This window comes from Lemur catta, chromosome 1, assembly GCF_020740605.2.
Source record: "Lemur catta isolate mLemCat1 chromosome 1, mLemCat1.pri, whole genome shotgun sequence".
NCBI classification, from domain to species: domain Eukaryota; kingdom Metazoa; phylum Chordata; class Mammalia; order Primates; family Lemuridae; genus Lemur; species Lemur catta.
Genome location: NC_059128.1, coordinates 24,412,159 through 24,436,027, shown reverse-complemented (window position 1 = coordinate 24,436,027; position 23,869 = coordinate 24,412,159). Strand labels below are relative to the sequence as shown.

General features: G+C 51.6%; 1 protein-coding gene and 1 long non-coding RNA gene across 5 annotated transcripts; one reads left to right on the top strand and one right to left on the bottom strand.

Annotated features, from left to right (window-relative positions):
• Positions 1-476: 476 nt before the first annotated feature.
• Positions 477-22,649, bottom strand: TGFB3 (transforming growth factor beta 3). 4 transcript variants are annotated; one of them, XM_045563470.1, is made up of 8 exons: positions 21,522-22,649; positions 20,537-21,374; positions 13,033-13,196; positions 12,668-12,797; positions 7,267-7,374; positions 4,931-5,102; positions 2,689-2,842; positions 477-1,707 (listed from the first exon to the last, which is right to left on the bottom strand). In XM_045563470.1, the coding sequence occupies exons 2-8, from the start codon at positions 20,886-20,888 to the stop codon at positions 1,549-1,551; spliced, it is 1,239 nt and encodes a 412-aa protein (XP_045419426.1). In that variant the 5' UTR covers positions 20,889-21,374; positions 21,522-22,649; the 3' UTR covers positions 477-1,548. The 4 variants fall into 4 exon arrangements, with proteins under 4 accessions (XP_045419426.1, XP_045419437.1, XP_045419442.1 ...); XM_045563481.1 differs by having other exon boundaries at positions 20,537-21,075; XM_045563486.1 differs by having other exon boundaries at positions 20,537-20,684; positions 21,033-22,646.
• On the top strand, positions 9,298-14,048 carry LOC123646482. The gene is made up of 3 exons (XR_006737914.1): positions 9,298-9,682; positions 11,542-11,682; positions 12,412-14,048. It is a non-coding gene; the product is annotated as an uncharacterized LOC123646482 (long non-coding RNA).
• Positions 22,650-23,869: the final 1,220 nt, after the last annotated feature.

The window sequence follows — 23,869 nt, the reverse complement described above, 5'->3', positions numbered from 1 at the left end:
CTAGAAAGGGGTTCCTGGTTAGCTCTGTTAGGTTTAACCTGATAACAGAATTAGCCTCATATTCTTATGCCAGTGTCTCTAATTCTCCATTGATATGGGAGGTGGGATGAGATTTTCAAAAATGGTGTGCTGTTGCTAATTTATAGTTAATGTACAAACCACATTTCCAATGCAAGAGTTCACGCCAAGGGATTACGGCCACAGTCATCTGGAGGTTAAATTCACGTGCTCCTGCAGATCTGAGCCGCTGCCTCTGTGTGTCTGAGAATAACGTACTCTGCGAGAGGGATGGGGCAGGGGCACGGCCTTCTCAGACGGCGGGAGTCAGCGGTGTGCCCACGGGGCAGGACGTTCACTCCAAGCAACGTATTTGACGATTGAGAGATTCTCTGCCCCAGATCCCAGGTGCCTCTCATGAGTACATGTGGCCGTGGAATTAAGAAAAGGGTAATTAAGGATATTTATCCAGTCAGACGTACACCTTAGAATAAGCTTTTACTGTTCTAGAAACATTCTTCCAGAAGATGAAATCATCCAAGATTCCCCAAAAATATTTATTTATACAAAGATTTTGAGAGTAATATTTGTATTTGTCTTCATCCCTCAGTCTATGCATCTGGGCCAAGTCTTGTGTGGCACGTGCAGCTTCCCCGGATGCCTCATGTATTATAGCACCTGCTTCCAGGAACACCAAACGAACACAGGGTCTTGGGGGGAGGAGGGGACCCATAATGCCCCGAGGCTGCAGGGACCTACAATCCAGACATGTGCACCCTGACCCGGAAGGCGTCTAGCCAAATGTCCAGGGGAAATAAGATTGAGGAAGAAGGCGAGAGGAGGGACCCAGAGGGCAGACAGGAGGGGGTTAATTCTCACCCTTTGCTTCTGAGTTCAGCATATCCACAGGCCCAGTATAGCTGATGGCCTGGGAACCACATGACCTGGGTTTTCTCCCTGTGGTGACCCACACTGCTAATTGATGCAGAGAGGACAATTTGCAAAAATAACAAGATTTGCCTGTAATCGCAGGTAGCATGAGATACAATTCTGGGACTTTACCTTGGTGACCTTTCTGGAAAAAAAATGCTTGCCTTGTATAACATAATCCAGATTCCCTAGAGCAGATGTGGTACGGCAATGTGCAAATCTGACTTCAGATCCAAAGTGTCTTCCAGTCTGGCCCCGACCCGGCCCTTCTCTGCCCTTCCTCCTCCCTAGGGTAGCCCAAATCCCATCGCCACACGACGCGTCCACTTGCCATCCCCCTTCCTCCATCCCCACCACCTCTGTCTGCATCACAGAAAATCTGTGTGTTCTGAAGAGTTCGGCCTTCCCCTAACCCAACACACACTTTCTTTTACCACAGTGATTCTCAGAGCCAGCAAGAAAGAGAAATGTTCCAGAAGGAAACCTCCATCTCAGCCATTTGCCTGGAGCCACAGGTTGTGGGCTCCAGGCCTCTAGGTGAGGTCTGTTGCTTTTGTTTCCCGAGGAGCGGGCAGTCAGCATGGCAGTTCTCTCTCCTCTTTCTCTGTCGCGGGCGGGGTCTCAGCTGCACTTACAAGACTTCACCACCATGTTGGAGAGCTGTTCCACCTTAGGGGTCCTCCCGACATAGTACAGGATGGTCAGGGGCTCCAAGTCCTGGGGCACGCAGCAAGGCGAGGCAGATGCTTCAGGGTTCAGGGTGTTGTACAGTCCCAGCACCTGGGGAGGGACAGATCATTTATTTAGAGGTTGGAAAGCCAAGCCTCAGGCCTGGAGCCCAGGAATGCTACAAGTTCTAGGAGCTGCCTCGAGATTTAGCAAGTGGTGGAATGGCCACCAATGCTATTTAAGAGGAACTGCTGGAACACAGTTTGGGTGAGTGACTAGTAGCTATTCATCCACGATGACAGAATGCAGACCATCCCGCACTTGTTTGAGGGTCATCAGTTGAAACATGTAACACTTATTGGGGAACTTTAAATTGATAATGCAATTCTCTTGGCTGTTAAGAAAACAACTCCTATATTGGTCTTCCTAGCTGTAACTGATCAGTTTGGTGAGAAATTGCCTTGGGCCATTTAGTGAGAGCCAGAGTGCAGGGCCCCAGACAGGATGCAGTAATAATGAGCTACAAGGAAACATGCTTCACAAATTACTGCCCTATTTTTGATTCCCCTTGAGGGAAGAAAGATAAGCTCGTCTCAGAGGTTGTGGACTCTCTTCTTTCTCACTTTCATGAAAGTGTTTCATGAAACACTTTTCCAATGTTTCATATTAGCTTCCCCTACAAGCTTTTCATTGTCTTTCAGAATAAGTTTTCTGCATTCAAGGGACTGGAATGATCAGAGTTCTTTAACTAATGGTAGAAGCCTTTACCCCAACGTTCCTTGCCAACCATGTGCACACATCTCTGACATATAGGGTGGCATATGATAATTAGTTTCCATGGTACAAAAATCTTTAGACAAAGCGAATTAAAAGTCTGGTTGAAACTATGGTAGGAATTGAAAAGGGCAGGGTGTGACCAAGTAGAATTGCATCAGGGTGCCAAGATCAGAACTTTTATGAGAGGGATTTGATGCACCCCAGACCATCATTCACTCATTCAACACTCAGTCCTTGGTGGCATTCTTTTTAACAAGCGGCCTGGTCGGCTCTGCCCCGTTGCCTGCCCCAGGTGGCACGAGCCCCACTGCCTACCGTGCTGTGGGTTGTATCTGCGCTGCGGAGATACGGGCAAGGGCCTGAGCAGAAGTTGGCATAGTAGCCCTTAGGTTCATGGACCCATTTCCAGCCCAGATCCTGCCGGAAGTCAATGTAGAGGGGGCGCACACAGCAGTTCTCCTCCAAGTTGCTACAATGAAAAACATTTATAGAAAATTAACTTAAAAAGGACACCACCAATAAAAGAAACTTGACAAATGCCCCCATATTTCCCCTAGGAGTTCTTCTATGCCATCAGAGGTGGTGGCTCTAATTAATGGAATCCTAGGTTCAAGGGCAGGGGCCTGAAGAAACCAGAAAGACCAGGATCCCAGGGATGTAATAAGTGGATATAGATGCTGCAGGAGGAAGAGTAAAGAGGCAAAGGTGGCCCTGCCCCCTTCCACATCACAAATCAAAACAGAGACAGGAAGAGCCACACATAAAGCACTGCTGTTATTAGCCAGCTCGGCTCTCTTGAGGGTGGTTCCTAATATGCATCCAACCAGAAATAAACTCTAAGCTTATGCAGCTTGTATACCATAGCAGATGACTGCTTAGACTAAATCTAGGGGTCATTTATCCAAACAAGGCATATCCTCTTATTAGAACCGTGATCCCAGACCACCCAAATGGGATTTTCAGGCCCCTTCAATTCTGTTGCCTGCAGAAGTCGATTTGGCAAACCGTCTTGCCAAGGAGGTATCTAGCCTCTGCTTCCAGATCTGCTGAGCTTGTAACTTGCTACTTACAAAGGCAGCTACTGGCTAAAATCTGGCTTCTTGTGGGTGAACCATAGCAGACACTATTGGTTATCTACTCAATAACCATTCCTAACCCCTTCTCCCTTGCTTCTTCCCATGACAGGGTCTGGAACACCAGACATTCATGTCCCTGGCATCCCTCGCAGGTAGGGGTGACCCAATAATAAATGACCAATGAGATAAGGAGCAGTATGCAGGGGGTGTGGGCAAGTTCTGGCAAAGCTATTTTGATCACTTATAAAAGTAACAGATGGAAGAAGAAAGCTGCTGGCTCTTCCCCTCACCCCTTCTTCTTTTAAATATGGACAAGACACCTGGAGCTCTAGGCATCACTTGTGACCAAAAGCCAACATAGTAAGCATGTCAGGCTGGAGAGCAAGAAAGCCTGTGTCCTCAGTGGTACCATTACACAGCCAACCAACCCTGAGCATGCTGCTACAGGCCTCTGTGAACAAGAAATCCCCCACGGTTTAAGTCACTGTCACTTGCAGCCAAGAGCATTCATTCCTAACTGACAGACACACAGAACAAATTGCCCTGCCAGCCTTCAGCAATGACATTCCCTCTCCTGCACCTTCCACCCACTAAGCTCAACATCCCTAGTTTTGTCCTCACAGGACATGGTCTCCAGATTTGAGACTTCCCAATTCATTCTCCCCAGCTCCACTCAGGCGTCCTCCCAGCCACAGTGACCCGCACGTGCTCCTTCCTTTACCTGAAGCGCTTCTCCTCCGGGATCCCCACATCCCAAACCTCACTCATCCCCGGAGCCTCTGCTCAAATCCCACACCTTTCTGAAGCCCATGTCCACGGATGAACTCCTTGCTCCCGATTCTTAAAAGCACTTAATCCTTCAAACCCTCGCAGGGATATGATCATTTCTACCTTTTAGTCGTTGGTACAAATGCTTTATCATCCCCTCCCCTATATGTGAGCAGTGAAATTGCTCCTAAATAAGGGAGGAAGCTGTGTCTTTCTATCTCTGTATCATGCCTACCCAATTATTTCTGAATTAGTTGAGTTCTCTAGCTCAGATTTCCCCTGCAAATGGAAACTGCACTATTTTCCCCCATCTGGTAACATCCTTGGACCCTTCATAGTGAACTGAGCACTTCTTTAGTGGAAAGTCCTGCATTAATATCTCTCTCTCTTGCACACACATGCCCCCTACAAGTCCATAAACATGAAAACCATGGAAAGATTCAGTGAAGCATCTCCATTCCAAACAATTTGAGCAACACTCTCCTGCTCATAGAGTTTTCCTCATTCATTTCATCCAAGCCCATCCACAGCTGGGCTGCAGAAAAACGGTGGGACTCCCAGGGAAACAGAAAGAGATCTGTAAGATTTTCAGTCTTCCTTCCTGGAGATGTTCGTCAATAGCATCAGGGACGTTGCTGAGTGTGGCTCAGGTCTGGGGCCTGACCCGCAGCAGGCACAGGTAGCTATCGGTTCCCCGCAGGGCCCAGGCTCACCGGAAGCAGTAATTGGTGTCCAGGGCCCGCTTCTTCCTCTGACCGCCCTGGCCCGGGCCGTCGAGCCGGTGCGGGGGGATCATCATGAGGATGAGATGAGGGCTGTGGTGGTCCTTCTGCTTCTTGAGGCGCCCCAGGTCTCCACGGCCATGATCGTCCTCATTGTCCACACCTGCAGAAGGGAAGGAAGGCGACAACCTCCTAAGGGAAGCAGAGCCCTGGGAGGCTCCTCATCCCCTCCTATCACTGCCCAGCAGGAGGGGTGTCGGGGCAAGTGCAGCTTCATTCTAACATCCAGCTGCAAGAAGGGAAGACTGGGGGATGGGGAGAACCACATGGAAAGAACTTAACATCATCGTAAGGACACCCCTGAAAGAGGCCCACATTCCGATCCCCTCAGGACTCCTGAAAGCCCAACCTGAGACGCTCCCTAGGATTCCTCATAGATCCATGAGGCATCATCACCAGGCGGGTACCTAACACATATCTTTGGGTTGTCAGTTTACATTCTAGACTTAGAACCTTGGGGGTTGAGTTTCCTCTTATAACTTGAATTGGTCAAGATACTGCAGAAGTCCTAGCAATAATTTAAGGTATCACGATTTAAGATAGCCTGAATGGAAGCCAAAGAAACAAACTCTACTGGGAGGCCAAGGCAGGAGCATCGCATGAGCCCAGGAGGCCGCTGTGAGCTATGATGACACCCCTGCACTCCACCCTGGGCCACAGAGCAAGACTCTGTTTCTAAAAAAAAAAACAAAAAAAAAAACTCTGAATAACATTCACATTGCACTTACAGTTTTTGAAGTGTTTTCTCTATAAAATTCAGATGAGATAATGAAGCATATGACAAATAGCTTAGCAAACGAGCTCTGGAAAGGAAACCTGAATTCATCTGAACTCATTTCATCTGAGAGGGAAGAGACTGAGGCCTGAATGAGAGAGTCTCAACTAAACAGAGCTGGATTTCACGATGACAGCTGCCAGCTGCCATCCACCTCCACCGAGGACAGGAATGTGAGGAGTTAATTTACACAGCTACATGGGGGACTTGCATCTCAAGAAAGGGGCACTTGGTCTGTGAGGTAAGCCGGAGACCTGGATATCAAATTCCCTTTTCTGAAAATTTTTATGAATGAGATTAAGTATTGACTGAAGTGGGAAGGTTTTATCCTAACCTTGCCTATAGCTAAGGACTCTGAAGGTCTCCTGGGCTCCAAGGTTCTGTGATTAGGATGTCAAGTCCTTGGCTTTAAAAGAAAAAAAAAAAAAGGCTCTGGGCCAGTCAGTGGCTCACACCTGTAATCCTAGCACTCTGGGAGGCTGAGGTGGGAAGATCGCTTGAGCTTGGGCTCAGGAGTTCTTGGACAGCCTGAGCAAGAGTCAGATGCAGTCTCTACTAAAAATAGAAAAAAAAAAAAATTAGCCAGGCATGGTGGTGCCCACCTGTAGTCCCAGCTACTCGGGAGGCTGAGGCAGGAGGATTGCTTGAGCCCATGAGTTTGCAATTGCTGTGAGCGAGGCTGACACCACGGCACTCTGGCATGGGCAACAGAGCAAGACTCTGTCTCAAAAAATAAAAAACAAATTTTAAAATAAAAAAAAGGCTCTGAAATAGAGCCCCTGCAGGGCAAGAGGACTGCCTAAGGCAGGGAGCCAAGAGAGGCCTGCATCTTTTCCCAGACAAGCCTCTGACCTCAGGCATCCCTTAGTTACCCAAAATGGGAATATGAAAGGACAAGAGAACTTTCCTGAACTCCAAATCACCAAGGCTGAGTTCTTTGGAAATATACTGGAAAACCAGGAATGACTCTCAGTTACTTCACCATCTCCATGCAAACACCCGTGGACACACACCCTGAGCAATCATCCAAACCCAGGTGACTCCTGGGCAAGGATCAGGCAGGCCCTGCAACATCTGCAAAGTTCAGCAGTCAGGGCACTCGTGTTCAGGGCCACCTAAGTTAATCTCTTGCAGGGAAGGGAAGACAACTCTTATTTGTTGAGCATTTCTGGCACTGTGTTTTACATTTGTTGTTTAATTGTACCCTCATCCCCATTTCACAGGGCTCAGAGAGGATGACCAGCTTGCCTCCATGTCCTCACCGCTCTGACCAGCATCGTGTTGTCTTCCAGATGCTAATGCAGCCTGTGTAGCTATGAGCTGAAAGTCAAGCTCATTGTGTTTGGGGCAAAGCAGAATTACTCAAGTGCAAAATAGCTGGCCTTCTCCGTTGAGGAGCGCGGCTCCTTTTCTTGGGGTCTGGTAGGGGTCTCATCTTCTGTCCTGTCCCATTAACTACCCCCCATCCTACCACACACGTTCATTTTGTTACCTTTGAATTTGATTTCCATCACCTCGTGAATGTTTTCCAGGATATCTCCATTGGGCTGAAAGGTGTGACATGGACAATGAATGCTGATTTCCAAACCTAAGTTGGACTCTGCAAAATAAGACACAGAGGCGGTGAGAAAAGCACTTCTGTGTGCTGGGGAAGCTTGCCCATCACCCATGCAAGGTGGGCAGGCCTTTGCTCCCACAGGCACTCGCAGGAACTGAATTATACTGAGGTTCACAGGAGACAGAAAGCGCCTCCAAAGCTCAGAATGGACCTTCATGCGCAGGGTGCCATATTCCATGTGTTTCTGTTACATTATGAACAACCAGATCCCCATGAATCAGCGACATCATGAAGGAGAATTGGATGGTGTTAAGAGAAAACTGTCACCTACCTACTTGGGGGCAAAAGGACAAGGATATAGGAGGGAAAGAAAAAACTCACACCACCTAAGTGTTTGTTGGGAGAGGAGATATTTGAGCCCACCTACTGAGGAAGGATGAAGGGAAGAGGAGAGGAACTGGAAAAGACTAAGGAGAGGGAATAACTTAGGAGGCCAGACACTCATTCCTGTAATCCTAGCACTTTGGGAGGCCAAGGCAGGAGGATTACTTGAGGCCAGGAGTTCAAGACCAGCCTGGGCAACATAGTAAGACCCCATCACTACAAAACAAATTTTTTTTTTTAAAGTTAGCCAGGCGTGGTGGCACATGCCTGTAGTCCCGGCTACTTGGGAGACTGAAGCAGGAGGATCACTTGAGCCTAGTAGTAAAAAAAAGAAAAGGAAAACAAAAAACAAGCTTTAGAGCAGAGAGACAGTGATTCAAAAGGCCACAAATTCAAAGGGCCACAAGATGAAAGGCTGGGCAGTAGGATTAAAAGTCAGGAATCACTGCTAGAGGCAAGGTCACCTGTAAATAAGAGGGAGAATCAGTGGAATGTGAGAGCATTTCCACCAGGCTGTGATGGTAGATATGGAGAAAGTGGTAGATTCCAGAGGAGATAAGATGAACATCATGGTTATACTTGGCAGTGCTTCTCCTAAGGAACAAGGATATAATGAGGTGAAAATTACTCAGATGTTTCTCCTTTAGAAACCCTTATTCACCATGATGGGAAGTTGGAATGTGGATCATTCAGCAAGATGAACAGCTCAAGGCAGTTGTAAACTTAGAGAACAGACCACAGATGACAGAGGGCATGGCCAAGGGTCCAGATGACATGAGCTCAGAGAGAATGAGCGTGATGAAACCTGGAGGTGCCAGGGTTTGGTGATGGACATTCCGGTGCATGAAGGCCAGCTCTGGCCCTTTCTCCTAGTACTTGTGGGATCATGTATTTTCCCAACCAAAATCAAGGAAGTAGGGAAATCAGTAAATGGGGTTGAGTGAAGTGAAAGAAAAGAAGGAAAAACAAAAAGTAAATGAAAAGTTTGTACTGAATCAAGTAGTTTTACACAGGGAGAACCAGGTAGGATCCGGTATCATGTCAATTCTGGTATCATGTCTGGGTAAGACTCACTTAGGGAGGCTCTGTTGACCCTGGCATAGCAGTCAGCTGTGGCCAGGTGTAGCAGAGGTCACGGGGGAGGGACCCCTCTAGGTTCAGGGTCAGCTTCTCAGTAAACTGATTGATTTACTGCTCCCTGAAGCCACACACGATGTAAGCGAGTGTCTGCCCTCAGGGCCAACCTGGGCTCTTCCTGAAATCTGATGTCATCAGGGAAAACCCCCGAGTCCAGCCTGGCTGAACATCCTTCTCACAGGCAGGATGGTACAGGCCTGGCGATGACAGTCACCATTAGTGGGCCTGGCCATCCTAGTCCTACTGCCTACACACCAGCTCCCCGAGACCAGCCTGAGGAACACAGCAAGACCCCATCTCTACAAAAAATTAAAAAATTAGCTGGGCATGGTGGCACACGCCTATAGTCCCAGCTACACAGGAAGCTGAGGCAGGAGGATCGCTAGAGCCCAGGAGTTTGAGGTTGCTGTGAGCTATGATGATGCCACTGCACTCTAGTCTGGGCAACAGAGTGGGACTCTGTCTCAAAAAGAAACCCCTAAAAAACAAAAAACAAAAGAAAAAACCCAGCTGCTCCCTTCTTCCATAAACTCCAGAGCCCAACAAGATCTGTTCTGCTCCAGGAAGTCAGGGCAACCCCTGGGACATGCCAACACCTGCTGAGCATGAAACTCTGCTCCAGAGAGTTAGCTCAGCGGGAAAGGCAGACCAACAAGGCAGCTGAGGCCCAGCGAGAGAAGAAGTGAACAGAGGGAGGCATGAGGAGTGTCCTCTCCCTCGTCTAAGGCATCTGGAAGAAGGCGCTGGAATATCTGAAATGGGCTACCTAACAACACAGTGTACTTCCCGTTCAAAGTGGTTCAAGGTGGACTGAAGAGACCTGGAGTGGGTGAGTTCTGTGATTCTGTGAGTTAGAAAGTCAAGGTGCAGACAGTTGTGTCGGGGAGAGTGAGTGTTAGGGCACAGGCGGTGAGCACGAGGTCTAGCATGACCTAGATTGGCCAACAGGCTCTATTTCGGTAGAGGGCGCAGAGATGATGACAGCAATCGCCAACATCAAACACTGCTCTGAGATTTTATAAGCATTAACTCATTTAATCTCTAGAATAATCCTACAAAGTAAGAACTATTCTTATCCCGCCCCCGCCCCATTGTGCAGATGAGGACGCTGAGGCTTAGGGAAATTAAATGGCTTGCCCAAGGTGTCCAACCAGTAGGTGGTGGTGCCGGGATTCCAACACAGACAGCCAGGAGCCTGCTGGCTGTGGTCAGAGCTGGTTGGGGCCCTATCCTGGGTCACTGGGCACCCAGGTCCTCATACCCTTGTGAATCTAAGACCACACGTGTGGCTCAGTTTCCTCATCAAACCACGCCATCAAATGCTCCAATTCGGAGTCCATTTGTTGCCTGGTTTGGGGCCAAGAGACTCATGAGCTCTGTGTAAGTAAAGGCCTGAGTTATGACTCCCCTGTGGGAGGGGTGGGCAGTACTTGCCTAAGTGGGAACTGAAGGTTCCAATGAAGAACTAACCTCAGAATTGGCAGCCGTGGGGATGGTGGGTGGGGGACCCATAGGTTTTATTACGAAATTATCTTTTTGATGTCTCAGGAGGATGGAAATCATTCTCAATGCAAACTTCTCATTGAGTTCTGCAGCTGTGAAAATAAGAACTCCTTCAAGTGCCCTGGGCTTCAAAGAAATCCAGGTGGACCTGATCAAAATCAGACAGGGAAGCTAAGAGATTAATTTCCCCAGCCCCTCCTTTCTGCAGCGGTGTCAGGCTCCAGGCAGAGTGCCGTCTGAGTCAGAATTCCCAACAGTGCTGCTGTCGGCAGATCCACGTGGGTTAGCCTAGGCTTCTGCCTTCATGCTCGGTAGAAGGGACAGGATGGACTTCCTGGGTACCCTTAGGACTGGGGCAGGACCTCCCGCCCACCAGCTGCCAACTCAGCCACTCAGTAATGTCCCTTAGATGGGGGCTTGCAAATTCAGATGACTACAGAGCCCAGGCAGGCCACATAAGTGAGCAAATCGAGCCATCATGTGATGCTCAACAGGAGCTGCCAACCTCCCTCTTGGAGAGCAGTGGGGACAGAGGGGGCCGTGGGGACTGAAGGTGCACACCCTCCTCAAGAGGTGGCCAGCACCTCTTTCCTGGTGGGTGGTTACCAGGAAATCTTCCAATTTTTCAAGAAAAGCCAGAGGTCCAGGTTTCATGTGAAATCGCCTGACTTTAAAAAAAAAAAAGCAAAATTGTTGACCGCTAGCTAAATTTTAAAACAACACGCAGGCCAAGCAGTTTGTGTTGCTGCCTTCCAGCCTTAACCCCTAGTTTCCTAAAACACCAAGGACATGGGAGGATCTCCCTGTCTCAGGGACTCTAGTGTCAACGTGTGGATGGCCTGTGGCTTTAAAGCAGCAGCTGATGATGGCAGAAAACCCTTCCTAAGAGGGAGAGGAGGGACAGAGGGGACTCCACGTGTAACCCACCCCACTGAGCAGCCAGACCAGGCAGTGACAGCCAAGGAGAGGGAGGGAAACACAGGGCACAGTGTCCGTAGGCGCCAAATCTCTACTCCAGACTGGATGGCCTTGGTCAAGTCACTTCTCTGAGCCTCAGTTTCCTTATCTGACATAAAAGCTCACTCTTGTAAAATGTTGAAAGCTACGAAGGTCTCTCAAACACATCTGATGCTTAAAACAGCTCTGTGAGGCACGTAGGGGACTGACCACTACCGTATTTTCCAGGTGAGGAGTCAAAGTGAGTGGGTAAGGCATCTGGGACACGTGACGCTTGCCACACCTAGTGGATGGCTCTGCTTGGACGACTGCCAGGCCCTTCGAACGGAATTGGCCAAGCCTGTGCGTCTCCCAGTCTGCCCTGTTTCAGTAAGTGATACCGCCTGGATGCTCAGTCCAACAATTTGGAAGTCATCTGGGACCCGTCTTTTGACCTCACAGCCCGCACCCAGTCAGCCAGCGCTATCGGCTCTCCCTCCAAACACAGAGCAAACCCACATGCTCTCCACACCCACTGCTGCCACCCTCGTCTGAGCCCCTGTGCCCTCATCCGGGTGGCTGCAGTGGCCCAGCTGGGCTTCCTGCCTCTTCCCTTGACCGCCTGGCACCCAGAGGGATCTTTTGAAGATTTAAACCAAATCGCCCCACCCACATCCCCAGCCCTGCTGACGGCACTCCCTCGGCTTCTTATCACACCTGGAATAAGTCCTGAAACCTTCCCATGGCCGGACAGGTCCTAAATTAAATTATATGACCCGGCAATCTCTCTGACCCGCCCCCCACCCCCAGCTCACCTCGCTCCCGCCACACCAGTCTGTTCGCTGCAGCTAGAACAGATCAAGCTGTTTCCACCTGCCAGCCTGGGCCTTCCTGTGTCCTCTGCAGAGGAGGTACTTCACCCTGACCTTCGTGGGTGACCTCTGCTTGTCACTCAGACCCCAAGGCACAAACACCTTGTCTCAGAGCCCTCCCTGAGCCGCTGATGCTGGGCCCCGCCCGCCCATTATCACATTGCCCTCTTTCTATTTTTCATTTTCCACTGTCTTAAACTCTCACTCATCCAATGTTTACTTGTTTATTCTGTGTCTTTCCCACCAGAACAAAAGCCCCATGAGATCCAGGATGTCACCTGTCTGTGCACAGCTACCTCCCCAGGGCCTGGGTTAGAGTGAACACTGAATAAAGATTATTACAGTTGGGGGAATGAATGGGGGACACACCGAGGCTCAGTGGCAAAGCTGGGCTCTGCACCCAGGTGTGTGACACCCCTAAGTCTGTCTCCTTCCCTCGGCTGCACAAAGGAGCAAGGGCCCTGAGGTTCCTTCTGAGATACTCATCCTAAGGGTCAACCTACCTCTTCTCAACAGCCACTCACGCACAGTGTCAGTGACATCAAAAGACAGCCACTCAGCAGTGCCCCGCGTGGGCAGATTCTTGCCACCAATATAGCGCTGTTTGGCGATGTGCTCATCCGGCCGCAGTATCTACGGGCAGAGAAAGGATTTGGTACCCAAGGGCAAGACAGAGCACCACCAGACGTGGCACAGTGCGGGCCAGGTGGGGGCAGCCAGAGGAACTACAGGTTCCTGCACCGTAACTCTCAGTCCTCTTAGCAACAGATACGGAAACTGAGGCTCAGAGAAGCCGGGATTCAAGCCCCGGTCTGTGGGCCTCTGTGCCCAGCGCAGGCCGGACACAGCAAGGGAACTGGCTTCTCACCTGGAAGAGCTCGATCCTCTGCTCGTTGCGCTTGGAGCTGGGGTTGGGCACCCGCAGGACCCGGAATTCTGCTCGGAACAGGTTGGTTCCATTTTTCTCCACTGAGGACACGTTGAAGCGGAAGACCTTGGAGGTAATTCCTTTGGGGCAGACGGCCAGCTCATCTAGGAGAGAGAGCGTGGGGAGGGCACAGCATGAGTGTGGCCACAGGAACGGTGCGCTGCCGCCGACACGCACCAAGTCGCCTGCCTGGAGGCTTGAGCCCTCAAACTTAAAGGTGGAGATAGGAGGGAGCTTCTTGGGGACCCTAGAGTCACACAGGGTCCTGAGCAAGGAGCAGTGGGAGCTCAGAGCCCCAGGACGTGGCCCGAGAGACTGGCCCGTCAAATGTAACTGTCCTCTCCTCCCCTTGCCTCTCCAGCCTGTTTACTCTTAGAAAACACAGATTCTCAGAAGATGCGAGCAATGCCCCTAGTAGTTGACATGTCGTATGGCTAGTTAATCCATTCGTGTGTGTGCTCATTCGGACACTCGTTCACTTGCCAAGCGTGTACTGAGCAAACACTATGTGCCAAGCACAGCGATGACCCTGGGGGCAGACAGTGAGTAGACACAGCCTCTGCGTCGAGGGGACTCATTTCCAGGGAAGTTGTTGATACATGGACCCAACTGACAGGGCCAGAGAGACAGGGTCTTTGCAGAAGGCCAGGAGTTGCTATAGGAAATCGACGGAGGGGGAGAGCAGGGAGTGCTTCACGGAAGAGGCGATAACCGATCTGGGCCCTGCAGGAGGAGGGTTTGAGGGGGAGGAGGAAAGAACTTGCACACGGTGGGGCTGCCGGAAGCAAAGGCAGGGAGGGGAGATGTGCTCTGAGGCTGCAAGGCTGGGCTCCCCTGTATGGAGGCCCACACGTCAGACCAAAAGGTTGGATTTTACCCTGTTGCTGGGCATGGTGGCTGAATGCCTCTAGTCCCAGCTACTCAGGAGGCTGAGGCAGGAGGATGGCTTGAGGCTAGGAGTTCAAGACCAGCCTGGGCAACATGGTGAGATTTCCCCATCTCTACATATAATAAAAAAAAAATGTATCCTGATAACCGAAGGGAGCACAGAAAGTGTTTGAGTAGTGCAGTGACATATCAGCCCTGTGTTTCAGACCTAATGAAGCAGAGTTTATATGGCAAACAGCCCACATTTTGAGCCTGGCAAAAACAAAGGTGCTTCTTCAGACCGAGCTGCTCGGTCACCATGGGTTCCTTTCTCTTTGAGGGTCTTTTTGCTTGACAGCATGTGCTACGCCAGCCTCTGTCACCCAGTGGCCTCTTCATCCCCGTCCACAAGACAGAGGCAGCCAATGCTCTCTCCCACCCCTCGGTGCCAGATAAAGGAAAGATCCTGTCTTTTTCTGCTCCTGTGCATTTTATAACCTCAAGGTCTGAGCAGCATTAACACCCAGAGAAAAACTTTCTGCACAAACGGTAACAATAGCCAGAACTTGAAATGCAGGCTCACAGACCCAGATTCCACACATAATGGACATGGCTGGAATGAGCTCATGCTCACCCTGAGGGGTGATTTAGGAAGTCATGGACAAGGCAGGAAGGATCAGAGTCCTGGAAACAAGCACATGCGCTACTGATCTTTAGGAAAGGATGAATGAGTGTTTCTGGAAATTGCCATCTGGTAGGCCTGACACTGGTTCTTAGAAAATTAATGGAACAGCTGTTAGGAAAACAAATGTGTGAACGCTGGCTGATGAAGCCTTGATTAATAATTGGCTTTGAGAGAACAAATACTGCCAACTATTCCCTAAACCATTTCGGATAGAACCAGAGAGGAATCAGCGACAGCAATCTAATGTGTAAGTGTGCAAGTCTGTAATCCTCTGGACACGGATAAGCTAGTGGGAACAACAACCTTCTCAAGGACAGAGCTGTCATCAATACGGCTTCAGCTGTAACAGCACCTCCAGCAGGAGGAATAAAGGGTCAATGCCAAGTGCACCTTGCTGTAAAAATGAAAAGGGGAGCGGAAAGAGCACCTGCTGGTGCAGAGACTCAGTGGGGTCAGGGCGGTGGGGAGCCAGGAGACAGGAAGCAGTGAGCTCAGGGAGTCCTCAGGATGCCTAGTGACACAGTCGTCCTCTTGGGTCTCTCCCAGCCCATCAATCCTACATCTGCTCCCTAAGATTCTCCTGGTGAGAACTGTAAGGAGATTTCAAGGAGGCGGGCAGGCTCATTTTCTATCACTGGGAGCTACAGGTTTCCAACTGCGTTAGAAGGTCCATCAGGAGTCATCGAGTGCGACCCTCTTCAGAGGAAGAACCCGAAGTCCAGAAGTGTCTTGGCCGAGGACACACGCGAGTTAATTGACACGAGCCGCTTGACACTAGCAAGCAAAGCTCGAACACAGTTACTAGTGATTTAAAGAGAACTGCCTGGGGGAGAAAAGAAAATGTAAATAGAATCTTCTTGACAATCAAATCCAGTGAATAATAATGTTTTAGATAATTTGTGCAATGAATCAAAATGTAAATAAACAAAATGTAATAGCACCACCTTACACTGCTAAGAGCTTTTAGTAACCCATCTGACCCTCTAAGAACCCTTGAGGAGAATGAGAATGCATACAATTTATCATTCAACCAGGGAGGAAACTGAGTGGCAGTCACTTTAGCTAGGTCACTTAGCTAGCAGGTCACTCAGCTACCAGGTGGCATAGGTGGGACGCGAAGCCAGGTCTGCTGCCTACACCTCATTTGCTGAAGCAGAGACTCTAGAAGCTGGAGGGGGCATAGGAGATCATCTAGTGGAGATGGTTTCAGGAACAGAACGTGGCAGGATTCCACGAAATGGGGCGAGAGCACCAACCTGCGACAACGGCCAGCTGCCCATCAGTTTCGTGTTTCCTCAACCATGCCTCTGCAGAACACTAGTATTATTGAGAGCCGGATTAGGGGTCCCACCATTACAAATTAAATTATGACCAACTTTTTCCATTGCACAGAAAAATATATATTGATGAATGCCATTTTTCTCTATTTTGCTCTAGGGAGCAAAAAAATAAGCAAAGGGTATTCATGTAGAGGATTCATGGAAAAACCAGGAAATAGCTGACCATGTTTAGTTAACTGCCTTTTAAAGTGTTTTCAGACACCTGGGCTGGAAGGTGTGCATTTGCTTGCAATACATCATTTCTGCTGGTTCCAATGAAGGGACTGTATATATGAGTGTGGCTGTACTTCTCTACCCTGGCTGTACATTAGAATCACCTGGAGAACTTTAAAAACAGATGCTGCCTGGACCCACTCCCTAGCGATTCTGACTACATTGGAGTGAGTGGGTACAAACACAGCATTTTTTTTAAAGCTCTCCAGATGATTCTAATGTGCAGCCAAGGTTGAGAACCACAGTTTATAATGATCTGCAATGGGTACCATGGCTCCCAGGTGTTCTGGAAGTTTGAGAAACCACTGCCATTTAAACTTTAATGGTTTAAATGGATTCACTTTTAAATGAATTAGACATGTTGTTTAGCCAATGCATCATCTTGAAAAATGTTGAATTAAAAGCCCATAAACATTCTAAGCCCGTGTTAAAAATTGGACGATTTCACAAAAAGATCCAGGTTTTCTGTACTTTTGGGAAAAGGTAAGAGCTTGTCAAGCTGGACCCACACTCCTGATTACAAAACCCAGCAGGAGCTGAGCAGTGGCTGCCTCTGTTAACAGGGCACGTGGGCTCCAGGTCCACTCCCGCCCCCTGCCACACACACCCTATTTTCTTCATGACCCCAGGGCCAAGTGTCCTGTGCAGTTCATCATGGGCTGTGCCATGGCTTTTCTTCTAGATCACGTACATTTCCCTCCTGGTCTCTGTGGGTACTTGTGTTTGCAACCCTTCTACGGAAAGGTTTTGCTCTAGTTCACTTATAGTCTTCAGCTTCTGTGTTGTTGAAAATACAGATTCCCCAGGACCCCACCGCCCTGAGATTCTGATTCTGTAAGGGCGGGGTGGGGGCTGGGAGTCCACATTTACCTCGCCTCTGGACCACACCTGGACAAGTGCTGGCCTACCACTGTTCACATGGCATTCCGGGCAAATGAGTGTGCAATATGAAATGTTTTTCAATTTTCAGAAGGAACAAAATCTACATTTAGCAGCCAGAAAAGAAAGTCTAAAATACTGAGTGTTCTCTTTGCCGGTTGCCTTTAGCCAAAAACAAGAGTCTCCCAGCAGACACAGATAATTACAAGCCAGAAGATAAAACGACACCTACACTGGCGGTATCTTGGTAAGAAGGATGACAAAGGAACTGAAAAAGCCATGTCCCCACCACATGGGTCAGAGAAAGTCTCAACTGACTTCCCATAGCAAAATCCTGGAGAGCTATAAAAGGGATGACAAAGTCTTGCCCGTACTCCCCAGCAGAGACTGTTGAATCATCCCAGATGTAATTATAAAATCCTTTCAGCCGACAGGGAGTTTGGAGACCATCTCTGACTTTCCAGATGAGGAAACTGGAGCTCAGAGAGGTGATTTTAGCATGGCTTTGGTTGCTTAACCTAATTGAGGCTCATTAAAGAGAGAAAACCCTTTCATTAAAATTGGGAGAACATTTGTGGCAGTAAGAATCTCCTGGGAAAAAACAGGCAGAGCTAAGAAAGAACAAATCCAGTTATCCTTGTGCAGTCTTCTACGTGGGCCGCTAAGATAATAGGTCCTGTCCCCTCCTGCTTGGTCCAACATGTGATTCATTTATGTTGTAAATCAAATTTCTATTGAACCCTAAAGGTTAAAGGCAGGACTTAAAATGTGTACTTTACACACACATTCGTGCTTAACAGCATGTGTTCTGCACGCAGCATGTCTAGGCTAGAGTCCCTGCTTTTTGGACAAATTACTTAACTGATCCACATCTCAGTTTTCCCATCTGTGAAACAGGGAGGTGAGAGTGTCCAGACAGGGCAGAGCTGGAGGACCGGCCCGCCTCTCTGCTCTCCCCTCGGCACCCCTTCCCCTGTTCTCCTGCGCTGCACAAGAGCATTCCCTCCTCCACTTTCCTCCCTGGCCCCTTGCCCCGGCTCCTAACGTCACTCCCCTTCAGTGCCTGTCCTCTGGGTAAGGGAGGTGACCCAGGGTGATGAAATTTGGAAGACAGCGTGATCTCCTTACTTCCCCAGCAGAAGCTCTGGCATTGAGACCCTGCCGGTGCCCCACACAGACCTGGTCCCACCCCATCCACCCTCACGAGTTAAGGACAGGCTCCCTCACCCCGTGCCTCTGAGGATGGCTGTCAGCTCCTGCTCGCGTCTGCCCACTGCCTCCTTTGTAATTCTCCTGCCTTGTGTGTCTGCCTCTGGAGGCAGGCTCAGCACCTGACCAGCTGCAGGGCGGGCCCAGGTCCCTGTCTGTTCAGCCTCTGTGTCACCTCCAACAGCTGCAGAGTCTGAGCCTGCTTCCTGTTCGCACCTGGGCGCCTCCATAGCATCGCCCCTGACCCTCTGGGCGCTGGCTCCTCCTCCGTATCCCAAACAGTATCCTGCTCCCTGTGCCCGGGTGCCCTGGGCCAGACCACTGCTCCGTGGCCCCACGGCCCCCATCTGCTGCAGCTGTGAGGTCTTGGTGCTGCAGCCCAGGAGCTGCCCGGAATCTCTGGGGCCCTGCCCTGGCTTTTCCCAAGGCTGTCCACTCTTTGTGCCCTGAGTCTCTGCACAAAATCACTGTCCGCTTGTACCTGCGTGGCCCTGCATCCCTCTGGCTCATTCATTCTCAGCTCAGGATTCCAGGCTGGGTGGGCCCTCGTGACTCAGACTCCCTCCTCCCTCTGACTCCTCCTCCTGACCCAGACCATTAAGGTCCCAGTCCTGCCCTCCTGCCCTGGACTCCCCTCAGACCTCTCCTGCTGGCCTCAGATTTTGACCCTCCTCTGACGTTTGTGGCCACCATCTCCTGCTTAGCAGGTGCCCAGGGAGTTGGGGGCTCAGCCCTCCAGTTGCCGAGTGCCTCTGGGAACTACGGGCCCCTGGCAGACTCTGAGCCAACCCCACCCAGAGGACCCTGAGCAGGGAGCACGAGCTCGGCCTCGGCCTCCGCCCCACACGGCAGCCACATCCTAAGCAAGGGCGCCCCAGGCAGCCACAGGAAACTGGGGTGGGGGCCCCTCGCCAGCAACCACAGGCTCCTCTGCCCGGCGTGGGTCAGCCCCAAACTGGGCCTTCTGCACCTTCGGCCAGAGCTGGCCCGCCCATCGGCACCCTCTCCTGCTCCTTCTCCCAGCCAGGTTCCTTTCAGCCCCTGCCGCGCACCCCCTGCCCACCCTCCCCCCGCCGGCTCCCTCCCACGCCCCTACCCGGGCACTGCCGCCTCCCAGGTGGGCCTGGGCTGAGGTAGCCAGGGCGGCGAGGACACCTGCTGGTAGGAAAAGCAAACAGAGCTGCTCCCAGCGTCTCTGGCCCACGAGTGGCTCACATTCCTCTTTCCTGGGCTGTCAGTTTCTCAGCATCTGCCAAATTTCTCTCTCTTGTATTGAGGTTTTTAAAATCCCCGTTCAGTAAACACACATGACTTCCACACGTGTACAAACACACACAGACGTCTCACCGAGAAGCTGCCCGGCTCCTCCGCACGGAGGGGAGCCTCCAGGGAAGGCCTGCTCCCAGACACATCCCGGCCCCACCGCCCCCTCGCCCGCTCGCCCGCCGGTGACACGATGACACGCAGACACAAAGGGCGCCAGCCCTCCGCTGCGCATCCACAGCCGCAACGGCTCTCCCCGGCCACCGGCCTGGAGGGCGCCCATTTTGAGCACATGAATCTGCCTGTTGTACCACGCAAGACTACATGTCGCCCTAAAGTACCGGGACATGTGAACATACGTGCATACCCTCTCCCCCTACACACAGCGCACATGGGTCACGTGGGTCACGTGGGTGGGGTAGACCAAAGGGCCCAGGCAGCAAGAAGCTGTCTCTTGCCTGGGCTTCAAACAGCTTGACAGACATTAAGTTAGGGCAGGTACTCTTCTTCCCAAGAACTGGAAAAACTGACCCAGAGACATGTCACAAAGAGTCGTAAAAAGCAGGGAGAGGACCGAGGTCTCCAGACTCAGAGAACTGAAGGGCTCTCGAGAGAGCCGGCCTTCCCCGTTGTGGCACGCAGATGCTCACAGTCACCCACACGATCGCATGTGCAAGAACACATATGTTTCCCTGGACAACACAACGTAATTCCAAATTAAAATCGGTCAAGGATGTGATGGGAGTTCAGCAAGCCAATGGCTCCAGGACTCCTGGCCTCCCAGAAGTGTCCAGTTCTTCCCAGAACGGCTGTGTCTCCTTCCCCACCCACCTCCCCGGCCCCAACCGCGCATCGCACCTCCTGAGCCTTGGTGCTGGGGAACCCCGGAGCACCCTCCTGCATGGCCAGCACCAGGCCCCCTCCATGGGGCTCCCCACTCCAGTTCAGACCCTCCAGAGCAGAAGCCCCAGCAAGAATCTGGACTTACTGTGCTCCGCCAGCCCCTGGATCATGTCGAATTTATGGATTTCTTTGGCATAGTATTCCGACTCGGTGTTTTCCTGAGTGCAGCCTTCTTCCTTCTCCCCCTGCATCTCCTCCAGCAGCTCCCGGGTGCTGTTGTAAAGGGCCAGGACCTGATAGGGGACGTGGGTCATCACTGATGGCTCAGGGGGGCTGGTGAGCCTGAGCTTGCTCAAGATCTGTCCCCTAATGGCTTCCACCCTCTTCTTCTTGATGTGGCCAAAGTCCAAGGTGGTGCAAGTGGACAGAGCGAGGCTGACTGTGGCAAAGTTCAGCAGGGCCAGGACCACCAGAGCCCTTTGCAAGTGCATCTTCATGTGCGAGCCGGGGAGAGAGGCCGGGGGGACGGCGAGGCCTGGCGAGGAGGAGACCCCAGCAGACGTGCAGAAGGAGGGAGGAAAACCAGGCGGCCTCCCCAGATCCCAAAGACTGAGGCTTGGCAAGAAGGTGCATGAACTCACTGCACTGCGAGAGCTTCAGGACTTCCAGGAAGCGCTGGCAACCCTGAGGACGAAGAAGCGGACTGTGTGCCTTGTAGCGCTGGGATTCTTGTCCATGTGTCTAAACAGGTTTTGCTGGGCTCTGACTCCCAGCAGGCCAGGTGGAGGGCAAGCAGAGGGCTGGGAGGGGTGGCAAGGCAGCTGGGAGTGGGAAGGGAGCTGGAGTTTTTCCTTAGGTAAAAATAAATAGAGCGGATATCTGATATTGCCAAACGCCGCTTGGCGATGGGGAGAAAGTGGGTATTTTAAAGAAGGAGCAGAAGGACCATGGCTGGGTCCCCAAATCAAAATCCTTGTCTTGCCCTGAAGGAGAATACGAAAAGAGAATGGAAAAGAAAAGGAAAAAAAATGTTAAAAGAAAAAAAAATCAGATCACCAGTGAGTAGGTGGGGAGAGGCAGGGCTGGGCAGTTGCTGGCCCAGCTAAAGGTGGGGGCAGTACAGGACACACTTGTCTCTCAGGCACTCCATTCATGCTTTCTCTTTTGTTTACACTTCCTCGGGGGCTTTCTAAATGACTTTGTTCACGCTGCCTCTCGTCTTCATTGGCTGGGGTTGGGGTTATGTGCAATTGGAAGGCAGGGAGGACAGGCCTCTGGAGAGCAGCCCCAATAATCCACTCGGACGCCCTGGGTCACCAGCACCTCAGCTTGTCTTCTCCCTCGGCCATTGCTTCTGTCCCCTGCTTCTCTTTAAAAAAAGAAAAAGAAAAAAAAAAAAACCAGAAAATAGAAGCCAGTTCACTGCACGCCTGCTCCGGAAAGCTGCTATTCCTTCTTTCGCATGCGGCTTCCCTATCTCTCGCCTCTCTATTCCCGGGGACTTGGCCTCCGCTTCCCTCCCTTTCTCACTCTCCCTCTCTCCTTCTCTTTCTCTCTCTCCCTCCACCTCTCCCCCTCTCTCTCCCTCTCGCTCCTCTCCCTCTCACACACACACATGCACACACACTGCTTTCTCTATTTCTCTCTGCTGAAATTTTATACCTCCCTCCCATGACGTCTCTGGCCCGGGGTGGGGGAGGGAGGGACCAGCGCACGCAGCCTCTTTTGCTGCACGATTTTAATGTTTTAAACAGGCACAGGAAAAGCCGAGCCCATTTGAAAAATACTTTGCGAGTCCTCTCGTTCGACGTGGTAACTGAACTTTTTTTCCCCTCTTGGAGTCACTCCTGCTACACGCTGGCTGTTTTTCTGGAAAGTTACTCCGACGATCCCCTCCCTCCCTCTCCCCCGACCCGCTCGCCCGCGCGCCAGCTGTCAGTCGGCGCTCGCCCCGGCCCGTGCCTCGCTCCCTCCCCGCCCCCAGTCCCCGCCGCCCGGGCCGGGCCGGACACCGCGCAGGGTCCGCGGGGCTGGGGGGCGCGGCGGGGGCGGGCGTGTCCGCCGCGATCGGGGTGACGCCCGGCCTGCGAGCGGGTTGGAGGGTCGGGTCCAGCTCCGCGGCGATCCTGGCCGCGGTTCTTCATTGACAGGGCTGGAGTCGGGCGGCCGGCGGAAGCCTGGAGACGCTCCAGGGGCAGTGAAAAATGGTGGCGCTTTCCGGAAGGCCGAGGGTGCCCCCTGGCGAGGCGAGGCCGCCAGTGTAGACGGCTCGGCCGGCCGGCGGCCCGGGAGGCGGGCAGGGCTGGGGGGCTGCCGAGGGGGCTGCGCGAGAGGGCGAGAAAAACAAGACCCCGTGCCTCGGGGAGTCGCCTCGCCGCCGGCCCCACGTGCGCACAAGTGCACCTCTCCCGCCCGGCCGCCGCGCGCGAGCCGCGCGCCGCAGAAACGGCGCCCAGACGTTCGCAGCCGCCCTCCCCGCCGCGGGTTCGCGGGGAGCTGCGCCAGCGAGCGCAAAGTCAGCAGTTGGCCCGAGCCCGTTTCCCAGATGGGTGAGGGGAACTTTGCTTTCCGCTCTCGTTCGTCTCAGCCTGAGCTCCTGGGTCTTTTCCCACGAGCAGCGTGGGGAGGGCGAGGCACATTGCTGCCCCCACCGCCAGCACAGCACTGCGTCTCAACTGATCACTCGCCGGAGAATCAGTGCTGCTCCCATCCCACCTCACTCCAGTCTTCCTGGACCCTTCCTGGCAGGTCTGGCTCCTGGGCCTCTAACCGGAGGGAGGTCCACTGCCTCCCAGGAGAGTGGTGGATCATTTTACAGTTGAGGGTACCGAGGCACAGAGATATTTTCACAAGGCCACGCTGCTTGTGAGTGGTGGCGAGGATATTTAACATGGGCTGCCTAGTTTGGGAAGGCATTATTTTCATTTTCATAACCAATGAGTAAACCTAGGTGCAGAAACTTTAAAAGTAGGCTGGGCCCAGTGGCTCACACCTGTAATCCCAGCCCTTTGGGAGGCTGAGGCAGGAGGATCTCTTGAGGCCAGGAGTTCGAGACCAGCCTGAGCAACATAAGGAGATCCCAGTCTCCATAAAAAAATAAGAAAAATTAGCTGGGCCTGGCGGCACGTGCCTGTCCCAGCTACTCTAGAGGCTGAGGCAGGAGGATTGCTCGAGCCCAGGAGTTGGAGCTATGATTGTGCCACTGTGGTATACTGCCTCTGAAAATTGAGGAATAGTTTGATGTTTACTATATGCCAGACACTGTTCTAGGCTCTGTGGATATATCAGTGAACAAAACATACAAAACACTTGCTCTCGTGGAGCTTATATTTTAGAAGCGGGGATGGGACAGTGGGAGAAGCAATCAACTAAATAAATATGTAAATTATGTAAAATATGTAAATTATGACAAAAGATAAGTGCCATGGCAGAAAATCAAGCAGAGGAGGAGGATGGGGAGTGCCTAGGTTGGGCAATG

What these genes read in the sequence shown, in the direction of transcription:
- TGFB3 (XM_045563462.1), bottom strand. Translation starts at nt 20,888, where the DNA reads ATGAAGATGCACTTGCAAAGGGCTCTGGTGGTCCTGGCCCTGCTGAAC. An exon ending in AGAGGATCGAGCTCTTCCAG is followed by an intron (nt 12,798 to 13,032) that starts GTGAGAAGCCAG and finishes CTCTGCCCGTAG; the next exon opens with ATACTGCGGCCGGATGAGCA. An exon ending in GATGGAAATCAAATTCAAAG is followed by an intron (nt 5,103 to 7,266) that starts GTAACAAAATGA and finishes TCCCTTCTGCAG; the next exon opens with GTGTGGACAATGAGGACGAT.